The sequence below is a fragment of the Grampus griseus genome (genome assembly GCF_964374135.1).
Source record: "Grampus griseus genome assembly, chromosome: 13".
Taxonomy (NCBI): Eukaryota; Metazoa; Chordata; class Mammalia; order Artiodactyla; family Delphinidae; genus Grampus; species Grampus griseus.
The window spans coordinates 32,057,358-32,076,459 of record NC_139007.1 but is presented as its reverse complement, the minus strand read 5'-3'; the positions used below and the strand labels follow the sequence as shown (position 1 = coordinate 32,076,459).

The 19,102-nt window shown below is 33.9% G+C and overlaps 1 protein-coding gene across 1 annotated transcript in view; it reads left to right on the top strand.

Annotated features, from left to right (window-relative positions):
- Positions 1-19,102, top strand: part of ASCC3 (activating signal cointegrator 1 complex subunit 3) — a 333,359-nt gene that overhangs the window by 67,511 nt on the left and 246,746 nt on the right. The window contains exons 6-8 of the mRNA XM_082669278.1: positions 3,729-3,933; positions 4,644-4,785; positions 5,380-5,505. Coding sequence (XP_082525404.1) covers positions 3,729-3,933; positions 4,644-4,785; positions 5,380-5,505 — 473 coding nt within the window. The remainder of the gene's footprint in view (positions 1-3,728; positions 3,934-4,643; positions 4,786-5,379; positions 5,506-19,102) is intronic.

Below are 19,102 nucleotides of genomic sequence, written 5' to 3'. Positions count from 1 at the left end.
TGTGTACTCACTGCTAAATTGAGGATAGTTGTGAATTAAATTCTGTTTTGGGGATGGTTGTAGAGAATGGTTAGTACGAGGTGTATCATAAAATAAAAATTAAGTTAGCTCATGCTGTCAAATGACAGTGTTTTGAGTAGTTATACAAGACTTTTTCTGTCATAATAACATTTTAAAAGGATACAAGCTGTACGTGTTCTTCAGTAAAATTTTGTTTTAGAATTGCTGTTAAGCATATTCGTTTCATTTCTTCTTGTCAATCTCTACAGTTAACTGAACCCAACAAGGAGAATCATGCACTTAAGCATTTGTGCTTTATAACTTGATTTTTAAAATCACCTATTATGTTCAATCTTATGGGATTTCAGTATATTCTGATTGAGGCCTTATAAAGCTATCAATGAGGTAGACATATTTTCTTCTTATAATTTTAATTTCCTTATTTTGATGATCACAAATGTGTCCAGTAGTATTTTGTTACTGTTACATTTGTTTAAAATGTTAATGTCATTAGCATAAAATATAGTATGTCACCCAAAGTATTTAGTTTCACGTACAAAATATTTAACATTCATTTATAGTAATAAGTACATGGCATTATTCACATTTTAAAAAATCCTGCTTAATATCTCTGTCATTGAATGTGTGACTTTGAAAGCAGGTTAATTTTTTTCATAGTTCAGAGTACATTTAAAAAATGCCAGTATGTTGCTTTCTTTCTCTAACACTGAGAGTTATTTGGTTATAAATTCAATCATTATAATAGTATATAAGATTTATTTATAAAGTAAAACATATAAGACTTACTTAGAAAAATACTTTTGAGCTCTAAAATGTAGTTCTAATATAGATGGGATTATATCTTATTTCATAATTTTGAGATGTAATAAATCTTTATTTCTCACTTTCCTTTTTGCGACTTATAGAGCCATTATACGGAGGGGTTATTTCATGTGATTGAGAGTTAAAATGACTTATTCAAAATCATGTAATGAGATAGTGACAAATGTCTGAGAATTGTGAAGATTTGACTTAGAAAGCTAATTTCCCCCTCTTGATGCTACGCTTAATTCCTTCCTTGTTCTGTATTGGATCTTGGAAGTTGATAAAATAACTTGCACTGTGCTCCTTCAGAGTATGGACCAATTCCATTCTTCATTGTCTTCCTAGCCTAGCAGCAGTGCCTGGCACCTAGTAGATCCTTAACACAGTAACAGTATTGACTTGGTTTGCTTTCAGTGACATTCCTATCAGTTCTTTTAGGGCTGCAGTGAGCCAAGATACTACTACTTGGAAAGATTGAATTAAACACAGAAAGTAATCCTGTTGGAAGAAAATTTTTCCTGTATATTGAGTTGACCAACCACAGGTTTAAATTGTACCTTGTAAACACTGAGCTTTGATTGACCTGATTCCTCTTAGTGGTTCTAGACTTCTTCCATTTTTAAAAAAACTGCATTTCCCAAATCAAAACTACAATGAGGTATCACCTCACACCAGTCAGAATGGCCATTGTTAAAAAGTCTACACATAATAAATTCTGGAGAGGATGTGGAGAAAAGCGAACCCTCTTGCGCCTTTGGTGGGAATGTAAATTGATACAGCCACTATGGAGAACAGTGTGGAGGTTCCTTAAAAAACTAAAAATAGAACTACCATACGACCCAGCAATCCCACTACTGGGCATATACCCTGAGAAAACCATAATTCAAAAAGAGTCATGTACTAATATGGAGGTTCCTTAATAAACTAAAAATAGGGAATTCCCTGGTGGCCTGCTGGTTAGGACTCTGCACTTCCACTGCAGGGGCCTGTGTTCGATCCCTGGTCAGGGAACTAAGATCCCACAAGCTATGTGGCGTGACCAAAAAACAAGAAAAGAAAAACCAAACTGAAAATAGATTCACCATATGATCCTGCAATCCCACTCCTGGGCATATATCTGGAGAAAACTCTAATTTGAAGGGACACACGCACCCCAGTTTTCATAGCAGCACTATTTACAATAGCCAAGACATGGAAGCAACCAAAGTGTCCATTGAGAAATGAATGGATAAAGATGATGTGTTATATGTATGCAATGGAATATTACTCCACTTTAGAAAAGAATGATATAATCCCATTTGCCTCAACATGGATGGACCTAGAGATTATTTATTTTTTTTAACATCTCTATTGGAGTATAATTGCTTTACAATGGTGTGTTAGTTTCTGCTTTATAACAAAGTGAATCAGTTATACATATACATATGTTCCCATATCTCTTCCCTCTTGTGTCTCCCTCCCTCCCACCCTCCCTATCCCACCCCTCCAGGCAGTCACAAAGCACCGAGCTGATCTCCCTGTGCTATGCGGCTGCTTCCCACTAGCTATCTACCTTACGTCTGGTAGTGTATATATGTCCATGCCTCTCTCTCGCTTTGTCACAGCTTACCCTTCCCCCTCCTCATATCCTCAAGTCCATTCTCTAGTATGTCTGTGTCTTTATTCCTGTCTTACCCCTAGGTTCTTCATGACAGTTTTTTTTCCTTAAATTCCATATATATGTGTTAGCATACGGTATTTGTCTCTCTTTCTGACTTACTTCACTCTGTATGACAGACTCTAGGTCTATCCACCTCATTACAAATAGCTCAATTTTGTTTCTTTTTATGGCTGAGTAATATTCCATTGTATATATGTGCCACATCTTCTTTATCCATTCATCTGATGATGGACACTTAGGTTGCTTCCATCTCTGGGCTATTGTAAATAGAGCTGCAATGAACATTTTGTGGACCTAGAGATTATTATATTACGTGAAGCAAGTCAGACAGAGAAAGACAAATATCATATCACTTATATGTGAAATCTAAAAAAGAGATACAAATGAACTTATTTGCAAAACAGAAGTAGGCTCACATAGAAACAAACTTATGTTTACCAAAGGGGATGGGGAAGGGAGATAAATTAGGAGTTTGGGATTAACATATACACACTACTATATATAAAATAGATAAATAACAAGGACCTACTGTATAGCACAGGGAACTATATTCACTATCTTGTAATAACCTAAAATGGAAAAGAATTTGAAAAAGAATATATATATATGTAGCTGAATCACTTTGCTGTACATCTGAAATTAACACAGTATAAATTAACTATAATTCAATTTAAAAAATGGTTAAAAAACCTGCATTTCCATGAAAAGGTGGATCATACTGTTTCTTTATTTGCTTTAGTCATCTTCTAAATATATCCTGAGCTGTATTTTAGTTTTATTTTATTTCATGTATAAATTAGTAGTGACATATAGACAGTTTAACAGAGTAAGGCCTATTACATAGGGAAAAGTATCATATATGTAAAGAATATCTTTATTTTATTATTATGTTAACAGTAAATGCTAATTAGTATTGATAATTATTATATTTACTGAAATTATATAAACAGATTTCAAAATTGTGAAATAGAAGTTTTAGGTTTCTGATGTTATATCCAAGAATTTATAACATTAAACTATTTAGTCTGTAAGAAGAAAATATCTGCTGACTTTTCCAAGACCAGTATACCATTTAGAAATTGTGATTTAGAAAAACTCTCCTTAAAACATATAATTGAATGTGTCAGTTAAAAAAAAAAAGAATTCTTAGAGCATTGTGCTATCTTATGTTTTGGTGAGAAGGAAAACAATGGTTTTCCTAAAGGTTAAGCTTGTAAAATATGATCTTAAATTTGCTTTGCAGACAATTGCAAAAAAATTTTAGGAGAAAATGCTAAACCTAATTACGGTTGTCAAGTCACTATTCAGTCTGAACAAGAGAAGCAGTTAATGAAACAGTATCGTCGGGAAGAGAAAAGAATTGCCAGACGAGAAAAAAAGGCTGGAGAAGATGGAGAAATTGCAGAAGGACTCCTGTGCTTTGATCCTAAGGAACTGCGGATACACAGGTAATAAAAGCCAGAAGCTGAAAAATGCTTGTGTTGTAATTGCTACTTTAATGTATCATTATCATTATTTAGTTTAGTTTTAACAAATTAGATGATTCTTATTTCTAGTCATGTTTTCTTACAAGAATAGAATTTTGTTGTATGAAAACCTAATTTTCTGGGATCAAAAATCAGTGATCTGCTTAATTAGAATATTCTTGGTTGCATCAACGTAGGTGAGAGATTTTGGTGCTGTGCATACACCACTAGGTTAAACTTCATGAAGCGTACACAGATTTATTTTGAGACTTTTTTCTTTCCTACCTTATTGAATACATTTTCCCATTTTGTTATCAAGAAGTAGAAAGGAGAAAAATGAAATAAAGGCATTATTATACATGGTGTTTAAATATTGAAACCCATTTAAAAAAAGGATTTTACACTTTGTTAAATATGTTTGGATTGTGACAAAGAAAATTATAAATAAAAAAACATTAAGTCAAACTTATCAGATGATGTTATCTAAAAATAGTACCTGAAAATGTGTTGATGCTTATATGGTTACACAGAAAATTTCAGGATTGCTAATAACTTCATTTGTGTAGTTTAATTTCTTCACTTTTATAGTGGAAGGCTGCGTGAAATAGTTATTATAATGACTTTGTTTTAGTATATGCTTTCGTTTGCAAGATAAAAATTACAGATTTAACCTATTATTTTTGTATTTACAGAGAGCAAGCACTTATGAACGCTAGAAACGTTCCAATTCTGAGCAGGCAGAGAGACATGGATGTTGAGAAAATACGTTATCCACATGTTTATGATTCCCAGGCTGAAGCCATGAGAACATCTGCATTCATTGCTGGTGCAAAGGTATGCATTGGTATATGACCACTTTTGGATAACATGTCTGTTCTGAGGAAATGACACATTGATTTTCCCTGTTTCTTTTGTGATTCTAGTACTAGTTGACTCTTCTATGCTAAATTGTATTTTTAAATATTGAGGGAAATGAGACAGTGCAGTTTATGTAAAATTCTTAGCGCATGGTAGGTTTTCAAAACATATTTGTTCTCCTCCCTTTCATTATTTATGCACCTTGTGTTTTTGAGTTTTAGCGGTTGCATCACTTTTTGCCTAAACTTTACACTGTGTATTGCACATTTTCCCTGGCTACATGACTACATTTGTCTTCAAGAATACCATCTAATTAATGTACACTTAAAATTCATCAACATAATATGGTTCGTGTGTTATATGAGATATCTGATTCATGAATGCTTTGTGTGTGTGGTTTTTTGTTTGTTTTGTTTTTTCTTGTTTTCCTTTAAATTAGCTAAATTTATTTACCAGTGCTATGTCATAAAACAAATAGTGATCTTTTTTCTCTCTTTACTTAAAGAATCTTTACCAAAGTAATTGTTCTGTTTTGTATTATTATTGGATTTTAATTTTTGATGTTTATAGATGATTTTACCAGAAGGAATCCAAAGAGAGAACAACAAGATATATGAAGAAGTAAAGATTCCTTATAGTGAACCAATGCCAGTTGGGTTTGAGGAAAAACCAGTTTATATCCAAGACTTAGATGAGGTAAAATTATCATTTTATAAAGTTGATATTTTTGATGCTTGTTATGTTTTTGAATGCATTCGTATTGGAAAAATTATTTTTAAAAGTTAGTTGGTTAATACAGTAAAGAGATACATGCAGTTGGTTACTAATGAAGTAGGGGAGTTTAAATTAAAAAAAACACATATATACATATATTTCTTTACACATTGAACATATTTATGTATATTTTGTATATGTATTTCTATAATTTTATGTTTATTTTGGTTATTTTAGCTAATATTTCATTTAACCTACATAAGCTGACTTAAGTAAACTGTTTTAAAGGATTCATGTATCGATAGGTCAAATGTTCAACCTATGATAAAATAGAATATTATTTGGGCCAGGACCAAATTCCAAACTATTTAATTAACTTTCCCTCAGCTTTTAAATTTTGAATAATTTCAGTCCTATGGAAAAGATGCATGAATAGTACTATTCTTATACCCTTTTGTCTTGATTCACCATTTGTTAAAATTTTGCCATATTTGCTTTATCTCAAAGTAAAATATTTCTTCAGTTTAAAGTATATACATTATTTAAGGTTAACCTTTTCATCACCAAAATGAAGTTGCTTTATTTTCATATATATATTTCATATGAAGTCATTCAGAAATATCAAATAATATAGGCAAGCAAAAGGAGCAGCAAAAAGAATAACTACAGCCAACCAAAATTGACTCCATTCTATACATGTGTGTGCATGTTTGTTTTGTTTTTACAAACATAGAATTATATCACACATTTTGTTCTATGTTTGTATATATACTTATATACATCTTTCTATGTCAGTAGACATATTTCTACAGCATCATTTTAAATTACTATACAGTATTCCATTTTATGTCTTTATTAGTTTTAAACCAATTTGTTATTATTACAATTTTAAGTTGTTTCCTGCAATAAGTTTTTATAATAGACTAAAATTATAATTAAATCTTATATTAATGGGTTTCATCCTGTGCATCAGAATTATCTGTAGAACTTTTTCAAAATCCAGATGCCTCGGTCCCTGTTACATCATAATCTCTTGGGAGGGGCCCACATATCTATATTTTGAATATGATTTTTAGAGCTTTGTAGTTGATTCTGAAATGCAGCCAGGACTGAGAGCCTATAGGATTAAATATATATATAATTCTTGTTAAACCTTACCAATCATTATAAGGATTATCATCATGAAGATTTAATTTTATATATTAAATATTAACATTTTTTCATATAAAAGCATCATTGACGTGCATTGTCTATGTAATGAACGAGCCAGGCTTCTTAGTTTTTTTCATACTTATTTCAAACAAATACTTTGTTCATTTTAATTTAGATTATAGGAGTAAAAGAGATTTCTGAATGGGTTAATTCCATCTGCAGCCTTAATGTCTCTTTGCCATGTAACCTAATACACTTGTAGGTTCCATGGATTAGGATGGGAACGTCATTGGGGATCATTATTCTCCCTGCCACACACGATATGGATGACCACAGTTTAGCTGTTAACCTGTTGAAGGACATCTGTGTTATTTACAGTTTTGAGCTGTTACGAATTTTATGAGTCTGTTTGGGCTGCCGTAACCACAGCCTAGTTGGCTTAAACAACAGACATTTATTGTTTTGCAGTCCTGGAGGCTAGAAGTCCCAGATCAAGGTGCCAACAGATACGTTTTCTGGTGAGGACTCTTTTCCTGGATGGCAGCCAGGTGTTTTCTCTCTGTGTCCCTGTGGCCTCTTCTCTGTGTGTGTACTCAGAGAGACCTCTGGTTTCTTTTCCGCTTCTTATAAGGACACCAGCCCTATCAGATTAGGGCCCCATTCAGATGACCTCATACAACCTTAGTTACTTCCCTGAAGGTCCTGTCTCCAAACTCACTTTGGGAGTTAGGGCTTTAATTTATGAAACTTGGGGGGGACATAATTGCATCTATAACATGGTTAAAGCTGCTCTAGACATTGTTGTACAGGTTTTTGTGTGAACATAAGTTTTCATTTCTCTGGGATAAATGCCCAAGAGTGCAATTACTCGGTCATATTGTAGTTGTGAGTTTAGTTTTCTAAGAAACTATCACAGTTTTTTTCTAGAGTAGCATTTTATATGCCCATCAGCAATCCAGGGTGATCTAGTTTCTCTACATATTTGCCAGCATTTGGTGATATCACTATTTTTAATTTTTATTTTAACCATTTTAATTCATATTTTTATATATTATTTATATTTTTATTTTAACCATTCTGATAGCGTGTAGAGAGTTCTCATTGTGGTTTAAATTTGCACGTTCATAAGGGGCAATAATTGGGGAATAATACATTCAAATGCAATGTGTCATTATAAGTACATAAGTAAACTGTTTGCCGTGTTAGCAATGTAGATAATGATCCCACCAGATGTCGTTAACCATGGATATTAATATAGAGCTCAGGAGAAAAATATAGATGTTAACAGAATGTGAGTTTAGTTAGATGCTTCTGTTGGTTTGGATCTTTTTTATGCAAGGCATAAAATCTTTAAAATCATAGGATGTTTCTGTATCAGGAAAAGTGCTCTTGAATATGGTATCTTTCTCTTTTCACTAAGATCATAATTGGATGCCATTCCTGACAGTCCTATGGAACTATAGATAAAACAGTTTTATGTCCTCCCACTGACTGAATGTCGCATCAGATAAATTTGTCCTCTCTACTTAAATTACTTCTATAATTTGATTAAAAAGATAATGAGAATTTTAAAATTCTAAAATGATGTGCAAATTTTCTGTTAATACTGTTAAATGGGTTTTATACTTTCTTGGAGAGAGAATAATCTAAAAAAAAAAAATTTGATGGATTTCTGTATTAGAACTCACTCAGTTGGAAGTTAGAGAAACGAAACTGAAATCAAGTTTTAGCAATGAAGGCAGAATGTTGGCTTTTCTAACTAGAATGTGCAGGAGTAAAGCTGCCTATGTGTCCAGATGGATATATAGGTTCACATGATGTCATCAGATCTTTTCCTCTGTCTTCGTCGTTCTCTTTCTCCATCTCTTTATTTCCTTCTCTTCTCTTTCCTTTCCCCCTTATCTCCTCCTCCCTCTCTTTTACCCCTTCTCCCCCTCCTTTTATTTCTCTGGTTCTTTTCATCCCAACTCCCAGATATGCTTTCTCCATATAATCAGGGAAGAACATAGGACGGCAACTCCAAGCATATCTGCTTCCCTCTCCTCTAATTCTAAAAGCAAGAGGGTTTTCCCCACAGAAAACCCCTGGGATACCATCAAGAGTCAAGGAGGAGTTTACCAAAGAAAGATGAGTGCTGTTATTACCTTAAAAAGGAGAAGGAGAAAGATGCTAGGCAGATGGAATTATGTCTTTGATATTTTGGTGAAAGAGTGAGGTTTGCTTTTTTGTTGGTGTTAAGTAAGTTGACTGCTATCTATTTCCACAGTTGGGAGTTATATTTTTTAAATAGCCAATAGAGTGTTATTCAGCAGAATTGAAATACTGATCCAAATATACTGTTTAGTTTGGAAAGGTAATATAAAAGATGCATATAATGTTTCATTTGAGAAGTTAAGAAAGTTGAGTCCTATGAAGTCTGAATGTAGAAAATTTGAGATTTTCTGTGACCCCAGGTTATTGAATTCCATGCTTACAGGCTGGGTTCTGGGGGAAATGATGAATAGGGTATTATCCCTGATCTTAAGTTATTCTGTGTAGTGTATCTGCCCCACACCATTTCCATGGAAATAACTAATACAGTAGGGTATGTTGTACAAATTTCTATGGCGGCACAGAGAAGGCAGACTAAGTTCACAGAAGAAGCCGTCATGAAGGTGAATGAGGGCACAGGATTTTGCCCGATAGACAAAGAGGGTGGGGGGTATAGATGAAGGATGCTCCATGAAACAGTTTGTGACCTTTTGTAAACAAGTATTTCAGTATTATTAGCATGTAAGCTACATGTGGAGAGTGGCAGCAAATTAGTTTAAAAGAGACTTAATAGTGCACATGAAGGGCTTTGAAAACCATAGTAGGTTTAGACTCAATATTGTGGGAAATGCTACTTCTTAAAAATAAAAGTAGTTGTGAAGCTGAAACTAACATACCATTGTAAAGCAATTATACTCCAATAAAGATGTTAAAAAAAAATAAAATAAAATAAAAGTAAATGATCAAGTATTTTCACTTCCAGAATTACTGTGGTTGCAATAAAAAGCTGATGATTGAGAGTAGAACTGCTGCAATAGTTCAAGGGAAAAATGCTATGTGCCTGAATGAAGAAAGTGGATCCTATATAGAAAGTGGGACAGTGGAGAATAGTTTAGCTGTTAGTACATGTAACGTCTGATGACTGGTTTAAGTGACAGGAGATGAAGCAGAGAGAAGAAACTGGAATGACATGCAGGGTAACATGGGCGAGTGCCAGTATCATTTATTAAGATGAGAAATAGGAGAAAAAGAAAAGGTTTGTGCATGTTAAGTCCGGGAGGCAGTGTGTTGGTGAAGTGCAAGGCCTGTGAGTCCAAGCTGACAGGTTGAATCTTGGCTCCCCACATTCTAGCTGCGAGGCTTGGGGCAAGTTACTCTCTGAGACGCAGTGTTTCACTTGTAAAATTGGGATGATAGTACCTACCTCATAGTTTTATTGTGATGATTAAATGAGTTAATATATGTAAAACACTTTTAAGTGTGTTGAGTACTTAAGACATTTTAGGTAAAATGTTTGCTTAAAATGATAAATGTAAACTGACACTGTGAGAGCAATCATAGTATGGATAAAATGAAAAGACTTATTGTTTCTTTGGAAATTATATTTATTAAATAAATTACTTCTGTGTTCATTTATGCTCCTCAGCTGTTCTGTCATTCCAAATACATAAGTCACTCTATGAAGACATAGGGTAGTTTTCAGTTAATTGATAGAAACTAAAGAAACCAGTCATTATAATTACTAACGTTTGTGGTTATCGCAAGACTTAAAGTTTGGGAAAAGGGAAATAGAAGAAGTATAAAAAATGTTACTTTTCCTTTGGTTTTACTTTGTTCTCTGAGCCTGAGTGCATCCTAAAGCTAAAGAGTTTAATGACACAGTTTGATTCAATCAATTTACAAAGGCAAGAAAGCTAAAAGAAGCATCCAGAGAAACACTTCAGAATGTGAATCTTTTTTATGAGATCAATTTGAACAAGATAAAATGTCACTAAAATCTGGACATAGGCCCAAATAAAAAGCCTTTCCCTGAAGCATCCCACAGCCCGCTTATTATACTGTCAGGCATATCATCAGTTTCATCAGAACATGACCTTGAATCACTAGCTGCCTTTTTAAGAGGTGGTATCAAGAAATAGTAACAAAATATAAAGTTTAAAACTGAAAAGTGAGTTTGCAGTGTTTTTCACACTGATAGGGATCTTAGCAAAGAAGATTTCATAAATTTCATGATGAAGGAAACAGTGTGGCAAAAATTAAATTTCTAATCATTTTAACAAATTTGAATTTCCCTTGATGCATGCATAGCCTCACCTGGCAATTAAAGCCATGAGTATTCTGATAAATTTGCTGCCATATTTGTTTGTCAGATTTTTCACCACTTATTACCACCAAAACAAATAAATGAACAAACAAAACATGTAGATGTAGACTCCTTCTACATCTATTGTAAACTCCACAATACATTGTTATTCTTTTTGCCTTAACAGTCTTTTAAAGGTATCATTTAAGATATCTAAATAATAACCAGGAAAAGTTTTTATACTCGTGCACCTATCTGGCACCTTTATGCCTTTGTGTAGGTAGATTCAGATTTCCATCTGGTATTCATTTCTTGTAGTGCAGGTCTGCTGGTGATAAATTTTTTCAGCTTTGTCTGAAAACAACCTTTTTTTTTTTTGTCTTTGTTCTTGAAAGATATTTCATTTGTTATGGAATTCTAGGTGGACAATTTTTTTTCTAGTACTTACAGATGTAGCTGCCTTGCCTTCTTGTTTACATTGTGTCTGCTAAGCATGCCCTCATTCTTAATCTTCCTCTCTATGTAATATGTCTTTTTTTTTTCAGGTTGATTTTTAAGATTTTCTTTGTATCACTGGTTTTAGGCAGTTTGATTATGATGTGACTTTGTATTAGTTTTCTGTTATTGTATAAGAAATTACCAGAATACTAGAGACTTAAACTATCCATTTATTATCTCAGAGTTCTAGAGGTCCAATTTGGGTCGGCTTGACTGGGTTCTCTGTTCAGGATTTCACAAGGCCCAAATCATGGTATTGGCTAGACTGAACTCTCACCTGGAAGCCCTGGGGAAGCATTCCCTTTCAGATTCATTCGGGTTGTTGGCCAAATCTATTTCCTTGCAGTTGTAGAACTGAGGTCCCCATTTCCTTGCTGTCTGTTATTCTTAGCTCCTAAAGGCTGCCCACATTCTTTGGCATGTGGCTCACTCCATCCTCAAAGTCAGCAAAGGCTAGCTCGAACCTCTTGTGTGCTTCAAATATCTGACTTCTCCTGGCAGCTGAAAAAACTCTCTGCTTGTCACTACCATGGTGTGGTTTTCTTCAGGTTTTTTTGTTTTTTGTGCTTGGCATCGGTTAAGCATCTTGGATCTGTGGATTTATAAAAGTTTTCATCAAATGTAGGAAATTTTCAGCCATTATTTTTTCAGAAATTGTCTGCCCCCTTCCTTCCTTTCAGGAGCTCTTATCATAGGTATATTAGGGTTCCTGAAGTTGTCACACAGCTTAATGATGTTCTATTAACTTTAATTTTGTTTTGTTTTGTATTTTTCTTTCTTTATGTTTTATTTTGGGTAGGTTTTACTGCTTTGCCTTCAAATTTAGTATTCTTTCCTTCTGCAGTGTCTAAAGTGCTGTTAATCCCATCCAGTGTGTTTTTCATCTCAGTCATTGTAGTTTTATCTCTAGAAGTTTGATTTGAGTTCTTTTAATATCTTTTATGTCTCTACTTACACAATCATTTCTAGAGCTTAGGGGGTCATAAGACTTTTTCTGTAGAGGAACAGACAGTAATTATTTTAGGCTTTGTGGACCATATAGGGTCTCTGTTCCATATTTATTATTGCTTTTTTATTAAGGTACCCTTTCAGAATATAATAACTATTCTTAGGTTATAGGCTGTACAAAACAAATGAAAACAGGCCTCAGGCAGATTTGGTCCACAGGCCATAATTTGCTGAATCTTGCTCTAGTTTCTTGAACAGTCTGTCATTTATGTTATTTCTGGATTGGTTTTAATCAGTTTTTCTTATTTCTTATGATAATTTTTTTTCTGCTTTTTAGTTTGTTTGATCCTTTTTGACTGAATCCCAGAGATTGTGATTTTACCTTGTTGAGTACTGGATATTTTTCTTATAAATATTCTTGAGTGTTTTTCCCTGGGACATAGTTAAGTTACTTTGGATTGGTTTGATTATTTCTGGTCTTGCTTTTAAAATTTCTTAGGTGGACCAGAACAGCATTTTAGTCCAGGGCTAATTTTGCCCCACAGCTGAGACAAAGTCTTCTGAGTACTCTACCTAATTCTCAGTTAATTAGGAGGTTTGCTGCTGTGGCTGGTGAGAATAAGAACTATTCCAGATGCTGTGTGGTCGGGTTTGAATTTGCTTCCTCTAATTCATTCAGATGGTTCTTTCCCTGTACCTTGGGTAGTTTTCTCATATATGTGTGCTGTTTAGTACTCACCTAAAGACTTGAGGGAGACTCTCTGTAGATCTCTGTAGCTATCAATTCTCTCTGATTATTTTTTTATAATAAAAATATCTTCCCCAAAAGGAGAAACTCAGCTCTAGGGAATAAAGTAGGACATAAAGCTGATGGAATAGAATGTGAAGCTGTGTTTTAACAGAGTCTTCAGTGTTTATCTGTGGATTTTATTTTTCTTTTTTAAAATCTGTGGATTTTATTTTCTGAACCAAAAGCAGCAGATAAATCTGGAAATTGGGAATTACAGTCAGCCCTTCATATCTGGGGGTTCTGAATTCGTGGATTCAACCAACTGTGGATGGAAAATAGTCAGAAAAAAAATTCCAGAAAGTAAAACTTGAATTTGCCACCAACTATTTATATAGCATTTACCTTGCATTAGGTTTTACAGTAATCTAGAGATTACTTAAAATATACAGGAGCTGTGTACAGGTTATATGTAAATACTACACCATTTTATATAAGGGACTCGAGCATCTGCATATTTTTTTTATCTGCTGGAGTCCTGGAACAACCCTCTCAGACACTGAGGGACGACTGTATAGCAAGACAAAAGGTATGTTTTCCCACCTCTCTCTGAAGGAGGCTAATGGCTAATGCGTTCCAAGATAAGTTGTTATCAAAGGAAGGAAAAAGCCTTCTTCTCACGGTTAAATTATGAAAAGTAAGGTGTACTTTCAAGTAAGGTTTTAAGTAAAATGAGAAAGGAAAAAGGACTTGACCCCACCTCTCCTTTTCCATTCTTTACCTACGATGGCGGTTCTCATTCGGCATTTTGCCACCTCCCACATCCTCCTCGGGAGACATTTGGCAATGTCTGGAGACACTTATTTGTCACATCTAGGAGGATGCTACTGGCATCTAGTAAATATAAGCCAGGATGCTGCTAAACATTATACAGTGCATATGACAGCCTCTCACAGCAAAGAGTTACCAAAATGTCAATAATGCCAAGATTGAGACACCCCTAAAGAACAGAGCTGTCTTCTCTTCTTCTTCTCCTCCTCCTCCTCTTCTTCTTTTTTTTTTTTTTTTTTTTTTGGTCTCTTCTAAGCATTGAGCAGATCTAAAACTATTACAGAATAAGTTTGTTAAAACTTTTACACTTCAATCACTTCCTTCCTAACTTCTTTGATGTTGTTTTCATGTACTTTAGTTCTATCTTGTTTTAGTTTTTACACCAGATACTATTATCGTTATTATTATTTTATAGTCAATAGTTATTTGGATTTCCTATATATTTTGCTCATTGTTTTTTAATTTTATCTAGTGCTTTCATGTTCTGTGACTTTTCATTGCCTAAATTTTCTTTATTGGGAATCTGGTGGTGGCAGATTAAGTTTCTTTTAATTTTTGTTAATCTAAAATACCTTTATTTTACCATTATTTGCAACAGATATTTTAGCTGGTAATAGAATTCTAAGTTCACAGTTATTTTCTCTTAGCATATTAAAGATATTACTATGTCATCTGCTTTTCATTTTTGCTTTTGCAAAGTCTGCGATCAACCTAGCTGTGATTTGTTTTAAGGTAAGATTTCTCTCTGGTTGCTTTTCAGATCTTCCCTTTGCCCTTGGAATTTTCTAGTTTTACCACCATGTTTCTAGATAAAGCTTTCTTTTTAACTTCTTACTCATTTTCTCATTCTGTTGTCTGCTTAACATCAGCAGACAAAGAGGAAGGAAAAAGGACTTTACGTTTTTCATGCACCTAAAACATGGCAAACATCGGTAGATAGTATTTTTAAAAAATCAGCAAGATGTTTCCCCTGTCTTCAGTGAGCTTGCAGCATAGTTGGGGGCATAAGATGGCATCTCTGTTGAGTATTTACCAACAGTATACTGTGGAATGTACTAAGTACGAAATCAGTAGTTTGGATTTAATGTAATCTTAAATGGAAGGCAGAGGGATCAGTGCAGGTTATAGCTGTTAATGAAGATTTTTTTGGAGAACTTGAGACTTTAGTTGTTTCTCGACTGCTATGATCTGGGGGATTGGGCTTTTTCTGAAGAATGACAATGAACTGAACAATGTTTTTCATGATGTGGGGTGTATAGAGAAAGGAACAGTTCCTGATTTTGTGTTGAAAACTTTGTGTAGACCTTGTATAGAATATTGGAGATTATGTCTTTTCCATATTACTTTGTATATAGAAACTTTAAAATGGTATTTTTCTTATAAAAACTTGGCCATTGTCAGGAGGGCCATTATATTATGTATTCAAGTATTATTTAAAGTATTACTATGGAAGGTGTAAGGAAAATCTTTAAAATTTCTCAGCTTACTCTCAAAAGTAATTGGGATTGGATTTTGATGCACTCAGTCTGCTGTGTGTGGAAGTATGCTTTTGATAATATATTGTCTTCTGTTTTAGGGGTCAATAAATGTTCAATATGTAAAAATTTGTTCCATTAGATAAGCTTTCCTATAAATGAGATTTTTATATATTTTTGACTCAGCAAGTATTTAAATTATATGATTAAAAAGTAATGTTTACTTGCTATGAAAGTTCACTATAGTTCAAATATATGAAATAGCTAGGTCTCATTTGAAGGGAAGTGCTATTTATATTTTCTTTTCTAAAAAAGAATTAATTGTGTCTGTATGCCCTGAACTTTTTCAGGATTGCAGTACCATAAAGTCTACTGGGAACACTTGCAAACAGCTAACTAGGAAAAGGGCACCAGCTGCTTGAAGAATACCTGCTAAACTAAGGAGAGTTATACCTAGCATCTGCCTAGCATCTAGCTAGGAATAATCGAACAAAATAACTTTCTTTACAACTTATACTGTATTGATTTTATGGGGAGGGAAATTAGAAGAGAGAGCATTAAAAGCATAATGGCATATTGAGCTACGCCAGAATGATAATTTTAGAACTCAAATGAATTCAGCAGTCTGAAAAGTAGATGAATTTAGCTTATAATGTGGGAATTTCAAGTGCTTTAGAAATGGACTTAGTCCATATCTTCCAACATATCTATGTATTGTGGTTACACAGGCCTATCATAAATAAACAAATATTGGGTATGATTGTATTGCTACTCACAGGTTTTCATTATTTGTCTCTGAAAATATGTACGGATTGGTTATCAGTCATCAGCAGTCATTTCTTGAACTCTTGATTGATGCAAGGCACTGTGCTATGGTGGGTACCAAAAGATTTAGAATTATGATCGTGCCTTTGAGGAACTTACTATCCCATTAGGCAAGTAGAACTGATGTTGAATTCTCAGCTTCACCATTCGCACATTTTGTGGTATGGATCAAGTTACATAGCACATCTAAATTTGTTTCCTCATCGGACTATTTATTCTGAAAAGATTACATGAGTCAGCACACAGAATATGTGTAGCACTATCTGTGATATATTTTGGGAGATTAGCCACCCAAACTGCAGTATGATATTGCAATCCTGAAAAAGTTCAGGGCATACTTTGAATCTTTCTGTTAAGAGACACTGATAGGTGGAATTGTTTTGGTATAAATAACTTTAAAATTCCTCAAAGATGAATACTGAACGTAATACAGAAGACAGCTTTAAATTAATAAAGATAAAGCACAGGAACTTGCATTTTTTTAGTTAATACTGTGCATTTCTTTAGGTACCTTATATCACATTATTTAACTTAATCACCTTGTATAAACACTGAAAACAAGAGGTTTTGGAGAGGACAAGTTTAAATTTGATCCAATGGTGCAAATATCCAAGAGTGACTAAATAAACGTAGGTAGGTCACCTTGCTTTTTGCATTCTCAGCAAGCTCTTACATTCTTGATAAATTTCAGAGTTGTATGAAAATAATAATTATGTAATTTTGGGTAATTTTAAATGTAGCAGAGGAAATCAATATATAAAGAAATCTTAATGAATTCTTAAGCAGTCTGCATAATATCATGTTTTATTGCATATCTTTCATGATTTCTTTAAATGTTTTGTTTATCCTTTAAATCTTTACATATTACACAAGAAGTTCAAGTAAAGCATTTATCTTACAGGGGGTCCCCTTACCTAACTTCTCCCTTCTAATTTGATACATGTTTAAACAGAAGTTTTTCTGAGTAAAATGTACTTTGTTCTTTCCAGAGTAGGTTGTGTTAAATTATGAAAAAATCAGATGACTAAGAAAACCTTAATCACTGTGTTGGGAGTGGGTAGGGAAGATTGAGCTAACAGTTCTCAATCCTGTTTGTACTTGATAATCACCTGGGAGACTGTTAAGAAACGTCCAGATTACTGTTCCCCACATTAGCAAATAAATGAAGATCTCAAGGGTTGAGTCCTGAAAAATCTGTCATTTTTCAAAGCACCAATACTCCCTACTCCAAGTAGGAAGAACCTGTTCTCAAAGCATCAGCCGCCTCAGCACACCCTCAGCCGAGCTCCTCCCTAGCAGTCTTTGACTAGGTCCTTCCCCCACTCTTTTGGGTGGTGGGTTCAGTGTATTTGTAACGCCTCTTTTTTTTTTTTTTAAATACTCATTTATTTATTTGGCCGTGCCGGGTCTTAGTTGCGACACGTGGGATCTTCATTGCCGCATGAGGGATCTTTTCGTTGAGGCATGCGGGATCTTTAGTTGTGGCATGTAGGATCGAACCCGGACCCCCTGCATTGGGAGCCTGGAGCCTTAGCCACTGGACCACCAGAAAGTCCCTGGAACCCTTCTATGTGAGCTTCAGATCTCATGAGGGGAATGAGCAGTAAATTTCAATTTAAGGAAGCCATTTATAAGTCCAGTTTACTGCTTGTTTCCCTAGTAAGGAAAATTCTGAGATCATCTCTTTTATGGGAATGAGTTAATGACATTAAATTGTGTTTTTAAAGTATTGGAAAATTTAAAAGGTACCAATTTAAATAGGCATTTATAAATTTTTGTTCTTCAGGAAGTCAGTACCAAGTATGTTATTAAGCATTGGAATGTTTGAATACACACGTGTGTGCACATTTGTATATTGAACTGACTATTCTAAATAAGTCATTAATACTTTCACTTATATAACACATTTTTGCTATATTATTATTACCTTACATTAAATGGATTCTTGGATTAAAATCTAATCTGTTAGATTAGTTAGTGAAAATAGCCTCTTATCCTTCAAAACAATTCATTTGATGAGGATTCTGTTAATATGAAATTTTCTTCTTTAAGGAGATATATATTTAAAATGACATCCTTGCTTTATTTAATTAGTTTTGGAAAGTTTAAAGTCATTTGTACTGTAAAAACATTTTAAATTAAGAAATTACCTATAATTTAAGAACTGTAACATTTTGTGAGCTTGACCGCATAAGTGCCCAGATACTTTACCCTCTTTAAAGATTTCAAGCAAGCTAGTGAAAGTAATTTACAAGTTAAGGTCAAAGCTGAAACCGGTTATTGCTACAAATATCAGCCAAGAAACTGAAAACGACATATTCTGTGTGGGACTTAACAGAATTTGACAGAGACTCTTTTGCCTCTATTTTATTGCCGTGGTTAGAAGTGCGGCTGTTTATTAGAAGGCAGGCCCCACAGTTTGGGTCAAAAAGACTATAATACCAATTAAATAATAGTGTCTTACATTTTTAAGATCTAACACTTAAAGTGACATCCTGGAAGGATATTTATAATATATACATGTCAGGATAAGTTTATCTCCCTTATGAAAATAATTGATTAACTTAGTAGAAAATGCCAGGTTCTTTATCTCTAATTTCTTTATCTCTAATTGCATCTGAAGTTTGTATATGTAATTGTAATACTGGTTTTGTGAATCAAGCCCTCGCTTATTCTGATGGTTCTGTCTAAACACAAGCAAACAAAACCTAGCCAAATCAAACTCCTAAGTGAGGTTCAGTCATGTCTTTTGCTGTCTTCTCGTGCATTGGGAATGTGACTCTCGGCATA